An 18147-nucleotide genomic window follows, 5' to 3' on the forward strand; every position below is an offset into this window, starting at 1 on the left:
ATGAACACATTTATTGGCAAAATTTTTTCTAACTTTTCCTCCAAAAGGAACAGAAAAAAAAAAAAAAAGAAGGTCCCACTTTACACAATGAAAATTCTTTAGTTGCAGATATAGAAACTTGTTCCAGGAGGAAAAAGCTCCGCACACATCGAGAGTCGAAAAACTGATGGAAATGTCCGATAATAAAAAGCAACCGAGGGGAGTCTTGTATAGAGAGAGAGAGAGAGAGAGAGAGAGAGAGAGAAGAAGAAAAAAATATGTTAAAAGAAACACACACACACACAAAAAGGGACAGACCAGTTTACCCGAGAGTGAGGCCATTAATAAAGCCAGAGAGCCGAGTCAGCTAATTGGTGTCAAACCATCGACTGCACACACACATACACACACGGAATGAAGCTCACATTCGCGCTTCTAACCTGCTCTCTTCTCTCCGACTACCAATTTTTTTGCGCTTTTTTTTTTTTTTTTTTTTGTCTTGTTCTTCATACAAATATATCCCCTCTCTCTCTCTCTCTCTTTAGCTGATCCTTCTGCGTTGGCCATGACCACTCTGCTCGCATACTAATGCACCACACCTGCTATTCAGCTTTTTTTTTTCTCTCCTCGATTGCCAAGCTGCTACCTGCCCCCGTTGGCTGCGCGCCGCCGCCATAATGGAGAGATACTATATTTAGGCTATTCTTTCACTGTACACACACAGAAATTGTGCTTGTCCCCTTTTAAGAAACACACACACACAAAAAAAGAGAAAACTTAACGACTTATCAAGCAACATTGAGAACAATTGAGGATATATATATATATATATAAATACATATATATAAGAAATGCTATCAACTCATTTGAGTGGCTCCAATTGTTTTTATTCTATTTTTTTTTTCTTCCATATCATCTTCCTGGTTGTGCACGGCTCTTGTTCCATTTGAAACTTGTTTTGTTTTTTATCGGTCGAAACGACACGCAGCGACAGTGGGAGGCGATAATCTAGAATACACAAGCAGCGCACGGTCTTTTCTTGGGGCTGGTCGAAAGTTTTGACGCTCGTTTGCCCAGTTTTCCTTTTTTGTGTCGAGTAAACAACAAAGACACAGACACACGAGAAATAATGTTTGAATGTTTAGTTAGTCTATAGACGAGGATCAATAGCTCCGTGCAAACATGTCAAATGCCACCGATATACACATACAATAAACACACGTACGTCGTTTGAAAGAATGTCTCCTTGTCAACAAGGAGGAGTACCTTATGAACCTGTGGCGTTATTTCACTTTCTATTATCTTTGCATTTTGGCGTCCAAAAGATTTTTCTAACAGTTTTGCCTTTTTTTTTTTTTTTTTTTTTTTTTTGTGTGTGTGTGTCAATTTTCTTGGTAATGATAGGACTGGGGCCTGGAGCAGGGGGCCTTCCGCTACACATGCCTTCTGCGTTCGCTGCCTTCCCGCCGGCCGCGTCCGGGCCGGGAGCGCTGGCCGCTGCCGCCGCCGCGGCCGCCGCCGATCAGCGCGGAGGACCCGATGGCCGTTTCCTTTGGGACCCGTCGGGTCGCATTCATCCCACCTTCCATGGACACCCAGGGTAAGCCAAAAATGCCTCAACCCTATATATGATAGTGCATAATTATTCATAGCTTTCGTGGAAGACATTTTTTTTTTTCGGGTTGTTGTGCGTTATCGAAGAATTCGCCTTCCAATGGGCGCCACCACATCCTAATTTAAAAGAAATGATATTATTATGCGTTGAACTGTTGCTGACCCCCCTACCCCGCCCCTAGATGTCTATTGCCAAAATTGCGCGTTCCCTTCAACTGCGATGGCCTTTCTTCTAAGAAAATTCGTAGTTTTGATAAGCGTTTGACAATTTCCAAAAGATAAACTGGAAACTTCACGTCAAAACTCTGATATGTTTCTTCCATCAGTTTTAATATTGATTTCTCTTTTTCCCGTTATTTTTTATTTGGCATTTGGAGAGGAATCAATAATACCGAGAAAAATGGTTTTGAATTGGCGCCACGAGAGTTGTGAGATTTTTACCACGTCAAAGTGAAATTCAACACTAACCGCAGCATCTTTTAGTGAAGAAATTTGTTTCTTAAAAAAGAGGGTGGCTACAAAATGATACGACGTTTTCAATCGGTGCTATTTTCTATCTGGCTGTGGAATATGGAACCCCTTCCCCCCCCCCCCCCCAAAAAAAAAAAAAAAACTGTGGCCAACATATGAAACAAAAAAAAAAGTGGGCAGCTAGGCCCAGTAGTACTCGTCGCCGCTTCAATATAAAATTCTTTATAAAAAAAAACAAAAAAACATGCGCGGAAATAGAAGAAGAAATGTGTCGATCGAAAGCCACTGGCCGCGTTAGGATTGGCCGATAGGCCTAAATGGCTTTATTGCTTGCCGGCGCTGTCTGAGCGGGCACCACACACAAATTCAATCCACCTCAATCTTTCGATACGCCGACAAGAATTTATTTGAAAAATAAAAATCGACCGCCGCCAGTTTTTAGAAGGAGAGAGACACCGGCGAAAATGACATTTTCCTTTGAGGGGGTAGCATTTTCTCTTGTCTTTGACCTCAACATTCTCCCTCCTCTTTTGAATGGGGGGAGGAGAGAGGGGGGTTTGCTTTTTTGTCATAGGAGGCTCGCGTCTGATGGCCTCTGCGCCAACCCAGAAGAATCTTCTTCCAACGTATTTTTTATTTTAGTGGGTTTTCCTTTCTTGTTTTGTGTTAAACCAAACGTATAGCCCTCAATTTTCTATTAAAATTGGGGGGTAAAAAAAAAAAAAAAGCACTTCTCCTTTTTTATGGTTATTTCTCTGTCTTCTTGGCTATTGCCCTTTTTTTTAATACCCCATGACCCCCGAGTGCATCGCGGAAAGTGTCGTCAAGCCGGTGACAATTTACCTACACAGACATTCGGTTGGTGCTACAAGTTCCTCCTCTTTCGTTCTATTGTTTTTTTGTTTTTTTTTTTCATGGGGGTAGTAGAAGACATTTGAAAAATCACCCCCCAACTTAAGAAAAAAGAAGAAGAGCAGAAAAACGGAAAGAAACATTTTTTTTTTCTCTGAAAGGGCAATTGAAAAAAATACAAGAAGGAAAAAGATAGCGAATTGGGGGCCGTTTGGGACGAAATTGACCGATAACACGGACGTGGTCGCTTTTTTTTTTTCCATCGTTGAAGATAGGCGCCGTAGACATCTCAAATCTAAATCGAGATCCCGACCTTTCCTTTCTTTTTTCTTCCCTGTCTCAACAACCCACCGTTTGCACTTATTTATTGTTTTCCGACAGCAAAGTGCGTGTGTTGCCCCGTGTGTGTGTGTGTTGAGATAAGCTGCAGAGGCTTTCTGCTCATTCTAGAAACACACGGAGAGACAGGAAAGAAAAAATAAGATTTTGAAGTAAAGCTAAAAAATATGGCAATAGACAAGGAGACCTGCTCTTGTCACAACACACACGCGGAAAAGCAAAAAAAGCAAAAAAAAAAAGGTAGTAGTAGATGTTAGCTTGCCTTATTTTCTAGGCCAAGAAAAGATTTTCGTTTTTAGAGCCGGACAAACAAACGGAGCAGTCCCAGCTGTCGTCGGCTTGTCACGGCTTCTCCCAAAATGAAAACTACCCGATAATACCGAGGGTATTGCACACACACACGCACATAAGACTGTATTTATGTATACTGCACGTTTTTCCTACGTAAAACCTCTCCCTATCCAGCTATAACATAAAAACGATGAGCCGAGGCAATCCAGCTTCAGATGAGTATCGCCTCTTTCCATGCAACCATTCCGCCGGAATTGCACCGTTCCCAAAAGTTTCAAACAGCAGCAGGTCTGTCGTTCTTTTTTTTTTTCTGTTGCGTTTCTACATATTTTTCAAAATACGCGCCGGTTTCTACAGCGTGAACGCCTGCCAGTGCAACCGTGAGCCATGCATCTTGCATTCTTTTTTTTTTTTCTTCCTTATAAAAGCCGACATGTCCATGACATTTGATGCCGTTGTTGTTGAAAACGTATAGGCCGACGCACATTACCGTCAAAGCTCATGATGGAAGGCATAGAACAAAAAAGAAAATCTCCTTTGAACATGCCAAATAAGGGGAAATAGAAAGAACCTTAAACGGCTATCGGTTCAGTGGACTCGAACAGTTTGATGCGTCCGGACAGGCGGAAGATGAGAGATCATTTTCGGACCACTTGGTTTGAAGCCATTGAAGACTTAAGAAGAAAAAAAAAATGCGACATATTTTACTCCGCCTCCTCCTCAAATTTTTTTTTTTTTTTTGGAAAGTTCATGTTCTCATCAGCCACCGGTGCTATGCATAACTGCGCGCATTCACAGACTCGATCAAATTTCTTGCGCGCCTATTGTTTTTCTTCTATTAGCTGTAAAAGAAACGAGGCAGAAGGGGGCGTCATGATGATGCGACAGGAGCTCGTCGAAGTAAATCGAAAAAAATATTTGACGGGAAGATGAAGGTTTAAGCGCGATGCCTTAACGTCAGTGCCCGTTAAGAAGCAAAAGAAGCGCATCAGCACCAGATGGCCTAACGACAACAAACCAAAACATGGCGCCCCCAACTTAGAGAGGAAACATCGTCTCGAATGTCGTTGTGACCTAATCTCTCCTCTCTCTCAGTTTGTTGAGAAATTCTTTGACATGGAAAAAAGAAAGAAAAAAAAAAAAAAAAGATAAGCGTCCAAAAACGAAGGGGAGACGGACACAAGGCGGGGGTAGGAGCATTTTTGAAGATGCGTCCATGACCACAGCGAGACTTTATCCTCTATAAAAAACTATAACTTTGCCTCAATGGCTTCCTCCTCCTTTTTTTTTTTTTTTTAATACTTCCCAATCAAGAAAAAAGAAAATCGAGTCTCATCCGCTTGACAGTAAGGGACCTGTTGATGGTTTTTCCCCATCATTCGGGTCATATCGTGTGAAAATTTGGCTTTGATATCCATCCATAAACAGTGGGCTCGGTTGACGGCTCACCCACAACAACATCAAGCAAAAGTTATACGATGATATTTGATCCGTTCCAAGACTTGATGGTGGCACAACATCGAACTGAAGCCACACGATCCACTCGTCTGATAAAACGTTTCCTCCCGTCGTCTGTTGACGTCCGTCCGCCACCATTTTCCCCCCAAAGTTAAGACGCACAGTTTCCTTTTCTATAGATCATTTCGGCTGGTTATGCCCCTACACTGAAAAAAAAAAAAAAAAAGAAAACGATGAGCAAATCAAAATAAACTGGACGTGAGTTGATTCTCTTCTATTGAAACATCTAAATATCGTGCTGCGTGTTGAAAGAGAAAAACGAGATGTCAACGGACGATAAAGGGGATTGCGATAAGGCAGAATGAATTTGAAGCGCGCGTCACGAACCGATGACGAAGGCAAACAGTCATGTGATGAGAGAAATTTATATCCGTTTGTATTCCTCATTGGGTTGTTTTTTTTTCTTTCTTTCTTTATTCCGCCATCGAGCACGCTTCCCTCTTAACGGAACTGGAAACGGCCGATTAGATCAACAAAGAGTCAAAGAGGTTTTCTCGCGGCAGGCTCCGTGAGCTGCGAAAATGTTTGATTTCGACATTGGTGTTGATTATTTTCATTGACAAAGGCCATCGTACGAACCATTTCATGTTATGTGTGTAGCCTAGCGCACACACAGTCTCTTTTTTATGATGATTTCGGTCATGATTATTTTTTTTTTTTTTGGGGGGGGGGGGGGGGGGGTGGGGGAGGTATACTTTTTTCTTTTAGCTATTCACGGAAAGGCACGTCACGAAACAGCCGGGCCTTTTTCTCTCTCTCTTTCTTTGGCCATCCTTTTCTTTTTTTTAAATATCGCTGTTTTGTATATATATACAGAGAGAAGAGACGGCCAAACGGGCGTCTTTCGTCTTCCCTGCACCCATTATCGCCATGTTTTGACTATGATTCAGCCCCCGTCGTCATTTCCTAAGCTGTTCCATCAATCCTTTGCTCACATGAAAAGAGGGAAAAAAAAAATCCTGATCGTATAGAGAATCACAAGGAAGAAAAGCTTTTTTTTTTCTTCTTCTAACGAAGCTTCGTAGAGTGTTTTGTGTTTGTTTATTTGAAGTGCAACTGCGATGTGTTCTGGCGCAGCAAACCTACGTCCATGCAACAGCCCGAACGTCATGAATAACTTGAGGCTGCTGGGCAGCATCTGGTCATCAACTACGGATATGTATATCATAGGCTGAATATTTCTTTTTTTTTGTTTTCTCGTATATAAGGCGGTACTCGATTAGCAACTGGAACATGAAAAATGTTCGCATTTTTTGGAAGGGAACGGACATCCATGGGCGAGATGACTTGTTAATGAACGCGCTGATTCCTTCACTTCCTTCCACACCCTTCACATTATTGGGTGTCGTTGGCGACTCTGTTCGACACGTGATAACGAGTTCCAGTGAGAGCAAAAGAAAAGTCAAAGTTCACACTGCCGCACACATTTTTTCTTGTTCTTTTTCATTCTGTGTGTGTGTGTGTGTGTGTGTTGAGGGGAATATATTGGCGGCGCTTCTACAAGAATACAAGTTCAAAGACAGTCGTCTGCACGCCAGATGACCGGGAATTCCACACACACCCATCCATTTTTTTTTTGCCGCTTCCTACATCATCCATCAGCTGATGGTGGAACAGAAGGGGAGGCACATTGCGACACATTCAGTTCAAGTCACCTATTTTTTCGGTTGCTGTTGTTGCGCGGCCCGGGTTCCGGCGGCATTCCGCCTCATCCTCAACAGTGACACTTCCGACTTTAGCTCCACCTATAAGTGACAGGGGCGAGAAACCTGTCCGTCTAAAGCTTTTCCTTTTTAGCAGCTTAGTGAAAATAGTTTGGGAATTTGATGGCTCAAAAAAGATTTCAAGCGTTTAAAAAAGCGAAGACAAAAGGAATGAACACAAACAAACAGGAAAAAAAAAAGGAGAGGAGGTTGATGATGAGCGAGATCAACACCCACCAAAAGCAGACTTCCGGTTCGGATGAATTTTGTTTGTTTTTTTAATGCTTCGTTTGGAACAAGAAAAAAAAAAAAGGCTCAAACATCACAAATGAGGGCCTCATCGTCAACACTTTAAGAGAATCTGTGGAATGCGAGCGAGAACAAAAGCTTCAACATGCCGGCCCATTTACCAAAAGCAAAGAGCCTTCAAGGTCTTTCCATTGGGTTTAGATGTCGTTCCGTGACTTTCGTTTCGTCCAACGGCCTCGTCTACGTTTTATTTCGAATTCTCTTTTTTAGAAAGAGAAAAAATGAAAAACAAACTAAGAAAACTGAAAAGAAGGAAAATTTCGGTTCAACTGTTCGATGGCGGATGACGTTGTGTTGACATAATGGCGAGCAGAAAACACGGACACAATGAGCAACAAAAGAAGTCGAGGAAAACGAAGGCGGGGGACTGAGGATTTTTTTTTTTTTTTCGAAAGGTCTAATCAAGGTGATGGGAGACTTGCTGGAGCAAAAAAAAAAAAAAGAGAAGAGTTTCTTTGCCCGTTACGGTTGTTGGAAGTGAAAAACAGCATCTACCATTGTCTCCAGTTTCCAGACGCCTCCTCATTTTATCAAAAGTTTTTGAAATGAATCTCAACCCAGAAAAAAAAAGCTTCTTTGATCTGTGTACTGAGCTGCTGTTTTATCCATTAATGTTACATTTTTTGGGTGGGTGAAGACTGTCGCCGTCTTGACGGGGTCCAGAAGGATCTCACAACACGGCCTGTCATTAGATCGTCGCATCGCATCAACACCCTAGCGACTGGTAGTCCCTGCAGGTTGTTTGTTGTACTTTTGAAAATATGAATTACTCCCGTCGGTAGACGAAATCATCTGCTCAATTGTATCACAGCAAGTGGCGGCACAGTGACGCGACTCGACATCACGCAATCCCTCCAGCCTCTCCACGTTTTTCCATTTTGAAGAGTCTCTCCCTTTCCTGGAGGACGTGTGACTTCGTTCATCGTGTGATTCTATCCTGACAATCTCTAAAGTTTAGCTCACCAAATGTTTAACGGAAAGCGAACGTCCACTGATGGATAACAGCAAACAAAGAAAATAAAATAAAAATAAGCGCAATTCACGATTCCATTCGAGCCGATTCCATTGACTAGAATGTTTCGGGTTGGATGAGCGCATGTAAAGGGATGCGGTCACTCGTTTCGCTTTACGACGGATGACCGAGTATTGTTGTTTCGACCTTTTTCACGCTCATTTTTACAGCACACACAAACACGCTAGATATGGGAAGAAAAATAAGGAGCCGACGTCGAACCGAAATTTCAGTTTGACTTTGGGCAAGTGGCGCCGTGGTAGATTGGGGACATGAACTGCTGACACAACGACGGGTTAAGAGGAACCCGCCAGTTGCACACAAACTCTGTTTTCTTCTATTAGAAAAAATAAAAAGGAAAAATAATTGGGGAAAGAAAACGTAATTCTTTTTGTTTAACTGGAAGAGCTAAAAAAAAAAAAAAAAAAGAAAGAGAATTTCCAGCGAAGTGAAACGTTTGGCAGCGTAGCCAAGACAAACCAAAGTCTCGTCGACGAGCTATAATCTCCTCTTCTTCTCCAGTCAAAAACCGTCTTCTGTGCGCGTTTGAAAGCGCGTGAAAAATCTCCTGCCGACGTGTCGGATTAACACTTGGACGTTCACTGACGACGCCGCCGACGCGCCCCTTTTTTTCCGGCTACTCCGCCCTTTATTTTTGCCCCTCTTCAAAAAAAAAAAAAAAAAAATAAAATAACATAAACGAAAATATTTCATGTTAAAAAAGAAAATGATAAGATTGGTTTTGTATGGATCTCCATCGAGCGTCGATTATTAGGGAACACACGGCGTTGTTACTTTTTTTGTTTCTTATAATGAAACAGACACACCCCGGCCAGCGATACGTCCGCGTTCATACTCGCACTAATTGGTTTATCTATTTATGACGGCCACTCCTAATTGTATGCCCTTCTCGTCCGGCCGCGCTCAATCAACACCATCCAATGTTGTTGCGTTGTTTTTTTGCTCCCGTTGTTGTTGTATATCTTGTCTTGTTTGCTTGTCTCTTTTTTTTCTTCTTCAATCTGGGACGTCGTCATTGACTCCGAAAGTCCTTGTTGAACACTTGAACTTTTTGAGTCGTCATCAGCCATGGATATTATCTGTCTTCGCCTTTAAGTTGATGGCGAGCAGCAGCAGCGAAAAGCAAAACATTGTTGCCACCCTCAATTCCCTTTTTCCGACCTCTTTGCCTCTCGAATTTGGAGCAACAAAGTCAAGCTCCTCGTTTTGTATATTGATTCTTGTGCTGCGATGTTTGGCCGGCCATGAGATTTATATAAACCAAGCAAACAGCGGCGTTTGCGTCGTGACGTAAACACCATTTTTAACTGGTCTCCAGCTGCTGATTGTTCCTTCTAACTTGCACAAGAACTTGACGTCTCCTTGTGTAATCTGTCGAAATTCTTGGCTCTCCCAGCAAAAAAACAAAAACTCTGGCCAGTGAAAAAACCTTGAACCAAGTTTCCCAATTTCCTATTTGATTGCTTTTCGTGTTTTGTTCAACAACCCAGTTTAAAAAAGAAATTAAGCTAACGATGTTTTTGTTTGTCTTTTTTTCTTTCTTGTGTGTATCTTGTCACACACACACACACACACACAGGTTGACTTCGTCCGGTGCGAGCAGCGCAAGTCTCCAGGAGCTAACACTATTAGCAGCGGCTCGTCGTTCAGCAGCCGCGGCGGCCGCTGTGGCCGCAGCCGGCGGAGGCGGTGGAGTTGGTTCGGGTGGATCTCATCCGATGGGCATGGGAGTTCCGTCATCCGGCGGTCCCGGTGAGCTTCATCCGGCCTACCGGCTCAATCCGTACGTCGAGCACCTGTACAGTTCGCTGCATTCGAGTCCCACGGCCTCGCTACGGGGCCTCAGCCCGCTCGACCCTCGAGGTAGACTTCTTTCTTTAGTTATTCTTTCACCTTCTTCTATCTACACGTAGCTCGTTCAATTAGTCTCTTATTTCTTTAGCTCTCCGTCCCTTTTTTTTTTTTTTTTTTTTTTTCTACACTTAACCGACACATTCTTCACCTTTTCGTTCTCCCCTCCTCGTGCGCTCGTCGCCGTAGGGTTTACCTTTTCTTTCTCTCTCACTCAACTAAATAAAGGCATTACACTATTCTTCGAAGCACGAAAAAAGTCCTTCAACTTCTTTTTTTGGGCATTTTTTCTTTCTTATTATTATTTCCTTTTTGATTATTCTATTCCGTTTCAAAAGGCCAACATCCAAATTGACTGTAGCGAGCAAGAGAGGGAAACTATAGAAATATGCAGGTCCAATCTAAAACTGTTGGCTCTGGTCAGCAGCAGTTTTGGAGGTCCTTTCGTCTATTGATCTTCACCCAGCCAATGGGAATCAAACTCTTAAATATATACACCAAAGATAAGGGCGCATTGTGTTAAATTAAAAATCTCTGCCCATCTCGGTTGGGAGTCTTATAGCGTAAAAGAAAAAAAGAAAAAATGTAGACATAAAAGAGAGAACGGCAATGAAGTCGTCATCGTTAACTGCACAAGAACTTGGCCTGCCAGTTTAGATGGGAAAGAGTCTTGCGCATATAACGCGGCATAAATTTAAATTTTCTAGGGCCCCAAGTTCGTGTTGTAATTATTTCCACGTCCAGCAGAAACCTCCCTCTAAAGCTGGCCATGAAAAACGAGACTGGCCACTCCTCTCTTTCCATCCAAACGTCTTATACAGGCCGCGTGCCTTACTACCACTATTAAATTTTTTCTAACCGGACCCAATTCTACGCTTTCTTCATACAAAACCCGCACCAACCGGTGGTCCTCCTGCTGGACCGGCTCCTCCCTTTTTCTTACTTTTTTTTTTTTTTCTATTGTTCTTTATTTAGTATTAACGAGCAACTAACTCGTCTCGAACAAAGATTTAGTCCCTGGGTTGCCGTGCTGCAACAGCTGAGCTTTTTATTTTTTTCCCTCCTTGATTATTCTCGTCTGTGCGTGGCTTAACGCGGAGTAAACCGGACCAAAGGAGTTTTTCTTCTTCTTCTTTTTTTTTATGATCGTCTCCACCTTCTCGTCTGCATACGTCGACTGCGTACGTCTTTTTTTACGTCTATATAATAATCTGAGCTCTCATTTATGCGCAACGGGTTTAATGAGGCGAGAGAGAGGGGCTTATAGCTTCAGTTTGGGAACGTGGAGGATCGAAAGTGGCCACGACTTGCACGCTCACAAGGTGGAAGACCAGCCGTCCTTTTTCAAACTTGTTTTTTTTTTTTTATTGTTATTCTTCTTTAAGAACCCTCACCACTCGGCAACAGCGCAGTTAAGAAATGATTGTGGAGAGGAATTTCTTTTTTTTTCCTAACAACTTCATCTTCTTTTTTTTACCTTCATCATTCCTCGAGGAAAGAAAACGATTTCTTTTTTCCCTCTTCGTTCACAAAAATACAATGAACATAAAATGAAAAAAAAAAAAAGACTGAAGCTAAAAAGGTATCTATGAAAGATGAACTGCAATTATGCTGATATAGGCCTTTTTGAAGAGGACGGTTATTCTAAAAAAGACGTGAATTTTTGCTTTTTGGCGCACGAGACAGCTCCGTTTCCATATATAGTTTTGATGACCGGTGAGGGAAATAAAATACGGCGGGGTCCGGCATGTAATGGGCCAACAAAACATACGTCGAAATAGACGTGAAAAATAAAAGAAGATAGAACGAGAGGGGCAAAGAAACACAGACACAAAGTAGACAAGAAACACACATTTTCACGTTTCGTTATCCCTTTTTTTTTTCCTGTTGTATTCGTTTCGGAGAGCAAGGGAGCGCCGACCGTCAAACAAAAAAGTTCTTCACAATCTCCTCATTTGAGTTTTCCATCTTGGAATTTTTCTTTTTTTTTTTTTTTTGCCTTTCGAGTGGGGGGGGGGGGGGGGGGGTTAAAGAAGAATAGGTAAAGCAACGAAAGATTCTGGGGGTAGGACCTCTGACGAATGGTTTTAAAAAAAGAATTGAAAAGAAAACTAACACGAAAATGACTAATAATAGAGCCGACGTCATGGTTAACAGTGGATGGAGGCAGTTGGGGGGGATATCCTTGAGTGACTACTCGTGGGTTCGTGAGTGAACGAGTGGCAATGTCAAACTGTGAGCCACTCGACAGACGACAGACTTCCTCCTCCAGAAATCAAGAGAAAAAGGAGAACAGAAACCTCATTCACAAGACGTGAACAACAACAACAACAACCTCATCTTTTCTCCTCGCTGTCTAGTCTTTTCCTATTTCTTCCTAGTGCGGTGGAAAAAAAAAGAACCTTCGCACGTCGATTGAGGCTAAACTCTTTCGTGAGACAGAGGCAAAAGGTAGACGACTTTCTGGCACGCTCAACAACAATTCGTCGTGTTGAACCTTCGGGCTGTGTTCACCCCCTCGATCTTATCGTTCTTCAGTTGTATTACCATCTGCACCAGTCCTGGGAAAATCACTGGAGGAGGGAAAAGTACATATAAATCTAGAAAATCTGAGTTTTCTTATTTTTTTTTTGGAAAGCGGAGTTTGAGGTGTAGATGGGGGGGGGGGGCCTTGTAATTAAAGGTGTAGCCGTGCTCGTATAGACAACGATGGGAAGATAAGAAGAATGCGTCGAACTCTGATAGAGATTTGGACTTCATGATGATGAGAGGCGGAGGTCAATGATGATGATGGCTACCTGTGCTTTTGTTTGTCGAATATTATCCACACTAGTAGGATAGCAGCAGCAGGGAAACGTAAAACGAAGGTGGTGATGGAGGAAGAAAAAAAAAAGAAAACAGGAGGCGGAATTATTGTATGTAGATAGAAACGAATTTAAATGGAATGAAGGGGGAAAAATAGAAGTGGCTTCAATTACTACAGCCAATTACCAAAAAATAGCTGCAAGGCAGTTGTTGTCGCTTCAATACGGCGCTGTATAGTTGTTACGACAACTACTGTACGAAGTAGAGTGGTAGCTATTTCTCTATGTACGTATATTGAGATGTTTTTCCTTCCCTCGTTCTTTCTCTCTCTTATTTTTTCAAATCTTCGTTTCTATTGTTTAATGAAGACACTATGCAGCATAGCTGTGGTGAAAGACCTTATACGCTCTTTAAGGAGTTGGGTCGTTTGCTGGGCTGCCGGCCAATGTAGCGGGGCAGCAATGAAGCCATCAGCATTTCAAAGTAGCGGAGAATTGGTTTTTGTCTGTGTGTGCGCGCAGAGAAAGTTGTTACTGCGAGCGATTAGCTACGGCCATCATCGTTAAAAGTGCGAGCGAAGAGGCAACATCAAAAAGCAACTACACGCAGAGAAGGAGCTTATACATATGTATACGATGTTGAGTACACGCGAAGCCATTTTTGGTTGCGACGTCGGAGCGTGATTGACCGCAGCAACAGTCATCTCATCCGCTTATAATATCCTTCTGACATCATTCACAAACGCAAAAAAAAAAAAAATTCAATTTGCGTGCTTCATTTTTTTTTCTCTGTTTCTCGGACTGTCATTAACCGAGACAGAAAGACGGGAAAAAAATAGATTGTGGGAGAAGGGTCATTGCCTGAAACGGGTCGCCAATGTGTTGACCAGATGTCTTTTTCCACGAAACAATTTAGGAGATAAAGGGACACAACTTTATTTCTCATTAAGGGCAAACGCGTTAAAAGTCTCGACAGTCAAAATCGACACTTGGATGTTTAGTTGTCACACGACCGCAACGCTAAAATTAACAACAGCGTCGCAAAAGCGATAAAGAAAAATTGTTCGTTTCTTTTTTTTTTTCGCTGCCAATTTTTCTGGGTTAGTCGATTGACATTGGAATTTTAAAGCGAAATGATAAGTTTCGAGTTAGGGTCAAATACATTAACTGCTGCGCAGTTTTTTTTTGTTTTCCGTGTCGCATCGTCGTGGGTTTTTGTGTGCGACCGAAATAGGAAGACGGTAATGGTTCCCATCAGCACGCAGTCTTATAATTTTTTGTTCGTTCGTGGAAAGCAAAAAAGAACAAAGGAAGAAAAAAGAAATGAAGTTTTGTTCCCTTCCATATTTTAATGACCGAAATGAAGAACGGAAGTGCGGGCATCCGCGTAATTTCATCGTCTAATTACGATGAGAGAAGGATAACCGGGTGGTATTGCCATGGCGGTGGTTCGTGATCGTGACAACAATTATGTACATTTTCGACGACCAGCACACACTAGCGTCTGTCTAGCACGTATTGTGTTGTTTGGCGTCCCTTGCCAAACTTCCGTTGTACCCCCAAAAAAAATGTGTGCGCTTTTTTCTACCGTTTCCCTCCGTTTAACTCGCTAATGATTAAAGTTCGGACCCTATAACAAAAGAAAAAGCTGGGACATTTTCACGGTTTATTTACATTACGTGCGGTGGGGGGGCCGGGCCCACCCAAATCCATTTGCCGGTACCCGCATATCCGACGTTTCTTTGTCTTTCCTCTATCGCGATATCGATCGCATTATAGAATCTTTGCATATTATGTATGTCGAATGAAACCATAGCCGATGATGGCGGTGACCTGATTGATATCATGCGACTTGTTTGGAAAAAAAAAAAAAATTTTTAACATCTTTCCCCCCCCCCCCCCCCTCTTTTTGAATTCAGGTTTGGCCTTACAACATTCGATTGACTACATGGCCAACATGTCGGTGCTGGGATCACGCATGGGGGAGCTGCACCACTCGCCGTCGCTGCTCGGCTCCACAGAATTACCCTTCTCTTTGGACGGTAAATCAAATAATCATAACACATCACAAATGTTAGGTTTACATCTCAATTTGCATTGACTTTGCCGCGCCCATTTCACGACAACTCAAAAATCGAAACCCACCCACCTCTATCCAAATGATAACTTATTCATTCGAATGAATTGTATGCGCACATGACAACGTATCCGTTATGATCATTTACATCTTTATTTATTACATTATTGCAGGTTTCGATCTGGGTTCCCGTTTGGCCAGCCCACGACCCGCCATCCGACAGAGTCGCAAACGAGCCCTGTCCAGTTCGCCTTATTCGGATTCGCTTGACCTGGGCTCCATGATTCGATTCTCGCCCAATTCACTCGTTTCCATTATGAACGGATCCCGTTCCTCATCCACCTCCGGCTCGTACGGTCATCTGTCAGCAGGTAAATAACGGGTTCTGTCACCTCTTGCAATTTGGCAAGCAAAGCAAGAAAGCAATTTGCAATCGCCGTCGAATGATGAAATGAAATTATTTTTTTGTTGGATTATTCGTCTCGTTATTCATAATTTTTTTACGCTTATCTTCTCGTGAAGGTGCCCTGAGTCCAGCCATGGGCTTACCACCTCTGCCAACTGCGCACCTTCAGCAGTTGCAGGCACATCTGATTCGAACGGGAAGCCTGGGAGGCAGTTTGGGCGGCAGTTTGGGTGGCCATGGCTCACCTTTCTATCCGGGGATGCTGCATCAGTCCAGCAATCAACCTCATCAGTATCCACATAATCTCTTCCAGCTATCTGGTTCGGGATTAGGTCATCATCCACCACCGATGGGTCTCGGCTCTCACGGCCACCACAACAGTGGACATCACACCAGTGTCAAACCAGAATACGAGGCTGCAAAGAAAGAATCTCATAATCCAGTGTCGAGCACTGTCGACACAGAAGCGCACATGGAGGTCGTCAAGATGCGGACAAAGATCAAGAAAGAGCCGATGGCCGCTGCGGCCGCCGTCCAACCACCCAAGGAAATGTCTCATCACCATCATCACCACCATCACCTGCACGGTGGCGAGCCGATGGACGATGAAGGCCACGACGGGTCCGGCGACCCGATGAAGGACGAGCCGGGCGATTTCATCGAAACCCACTGCCACTGGCGCGATTGCGACAAGGAATTTGCCACGCAAGACGATTTGGTCAAGCACATCAACAACGACCACATCCACGCCAACAAGAAGAGTTTCGTCTGCCGCTGGAAGGAGTGCTCCCGCGAGGAGAAACCTTTCAAAGCCCAGTACATGTTGGTCGTCCACATGCGCAGACACACGGGCGAGAAGCCGCACAAGTGCACGGTATGTTGTAGTTTTGCTTAGAAACTATTCGAAATTTGAGTTTTGCTAATGTCCCAAATTCATTTGTTTTTGAAATTCAATTCCGCAGTTTGAGGGATGTTCAAAAGCGTATTCACGCCTGGAGAACTTGAAAACTCATTTGAGATCACATACCGGTGAGAAACCTTACATGTGTGAATTCCCAGGTTGTAGCAAAGCGTTCAGCAACGCGTCCGATCGGGCCAAACATCAAAATCGAACCCACTCGAACGAGGTACGTCAACCGTTTTAATCGCCGTTCTTCTAACATTCATTGAACGTTATGCTTTCTATTTAAAGAAACCGTACGTCTGCAAAGCGCCAGGATGCACCAAACGATACACGGATCCCAGCTCGTTGCGTAAACACGTCAAGACGGTCCACGGCGCCGAATTCTACGCCAACAAGAAACACAAAGGAGGTGACTCGGCCGGACCGGGCCCGAGTCCTGGTGGCGGCATGATGGCCGGCGCCAGTCCGCGCAGTGACGACGGTGGCAACAAGACGGCTAGTGTTTCCAGCCCTAGCGTCAAATCGGAAGAAGCCGGATCACCCGGGCAGATTGGCAGTCCAGGCACCGAGTCGAGCATCATGACGCCGGGCGTAGTCTCGTGCGCCGACACTTTCGGTCCGTCCGACGACCCCGACAGCGTCAGCACGGCTAACGGTGGCATGGCTGACGTCCTGGATCAAAATCAAGAATGGGCTGCTGAAGAAATTGATGAATTCGACATTGCAGAGTTGTCGGCCTCTGTTTCGGTAGCCTTGGGAGCTGGAGGTAACGATGGTGGAAACAGCCCCGGAAGAGCAGCCGCTTTCAACCTGCAGGACAGGAATGCCCGCAACCGCATGAAGGGCCGACTCCAAGCCAAGCCGATGCCCGCTTTGCTCTCTTTGCCCGGCATCAACGGCCGAAGAGGCAGCGGATTGAGCGAAATCAATCAGCGCATCACCGATCTCCGCATGGGCGGAGGTAATTCCACCACGGCCACTCAATCTCCTCAAACGCAGATGGGCAACCGACCCACCAGCCAGTTGCTGGGTCAAACAATGCTCCTGCCGGGCAGCCAGCAAGAGATCCGCAGAGACAGCAACGCCACCACCGTCAGCTCTTATTACGGCAGCATGAGATCCGGAGCCTCGCCGCTTCCATTCAGCCGTCGCTCGTCGGAAGTCTCGCAGATTTCCAACGTCTCCGGACGGGCCGCTTTCCTATCGTCTCCTTACGATCCCATCTCGCCAGGTAGTTCGAGGCGTTCCAGCGAAGCCTCCAATTTCCAGGCAGGTGGAGCCGCTCAAACGACGTTCATTGCCCAACCAGGTCAGCACCAACAGGTTGGCGTCGTTAGCAACCAGCCGTTGACGGCTTCGATGGCCGCCCAGCTGCAGAAGATGCAACGAAGAGCTTTGATTATGCAAAACATGGCCTCTACTCAAAATCTGGTTCTTCAGACGCAAAGCATGTCCCTCAGTCAACAGAATTTGGCCGCCAATGCGGCTGTGCATCCCAGCCCGAGTCCACATCCCCATCATCAATTCAATTCTGCATCCGGCTGGATGAATTCTGGACAGAATCAGGCTATGAATGGTGGAGTTTCTTATCCACGCCAGAGCCAAACACCCGGCGCTGTCATGCCGTCGTACACGCAACAGCCGACCCAGGGCCAGCGTGAAATGCGACGGGCATCCGATCCAGTCCGACCAATGGCCGCCCAAACGGCTGTTCCCCTACCGCCTCTCAGTTCCGCTCTGCAGAGACACCACAGCGTCAACAACGTCCAGCAGCAGCCGATGATGCGCAACGCAATGAACGGAAACAACAATGCAGCAGCGCGAGGCGTGAATGGATACCCTCCCAATCATCCAAACAGTGGAATCGTCCTGGAAGAAGTCGGCGAGGGCCACATGGTCGAAGAGAAGCTTGTCGTTCCCGATGAAATGCTCCAGTATCTCAATCAGGTGAGGAAATTTAAGAAAAATAAATTAAATTGCCCCTGTTCTCTAATGA

The 18147-nt window shown here is 44.4% G+C and overlaps 1 protein-coding gene across 1 annotated transcript in view; it reads left to right on the forward strand.

The window, feature by feature from the left end:
• LOC130692216 (transcriptional activator cubitus interruptus-like) overlaps positions 1–18147 on the forward strand; it is a 35284-nt gene that overhangs the window by 14621 nt on the left and 2516 nt on the right. The window contains exons 2-8 of the mRNA XM_057515293.2: positions 1384–1579; positions 9689–9972; positions 14684–14806; positions 15015–15212; positions 15364–16121; positions 16210–16374; positions 16440–18098. Of these exons, the coding sequence (XP_057371276.2) occupies positions 1384–1579; positions 9689–9972; positions 14684–14806; positions 15015–15212; positions 15364–16121; positions 16210–16374; positions 16440–18098 (3383 nt within the window). The remainder of the gene's footprint in view (positions 1–1383; positions 1580–9688; positions 9973–14683; positions 14807–15014; positions 15213–15363; positions 16122–16209; positions 16375–16439; positions 18099–18147) is intronic.

This window comes from Daphnia carinata, chromosome 1, assembly GCF_022539665.2.
Source record: "Daphnia carinata strain CSIRO-1 chromosome 1, CSIRO_AGI_Dcar_HiC_V3, whole genome shotgun sequence".
Classification (NCBI taxonomy): domain Eukaryota; kingdom Metazoa; phylum Arthropoda; class Branchiopoda; order Diplostraca; family Daphniidae; genus Daphnia; species Daphnia carinata.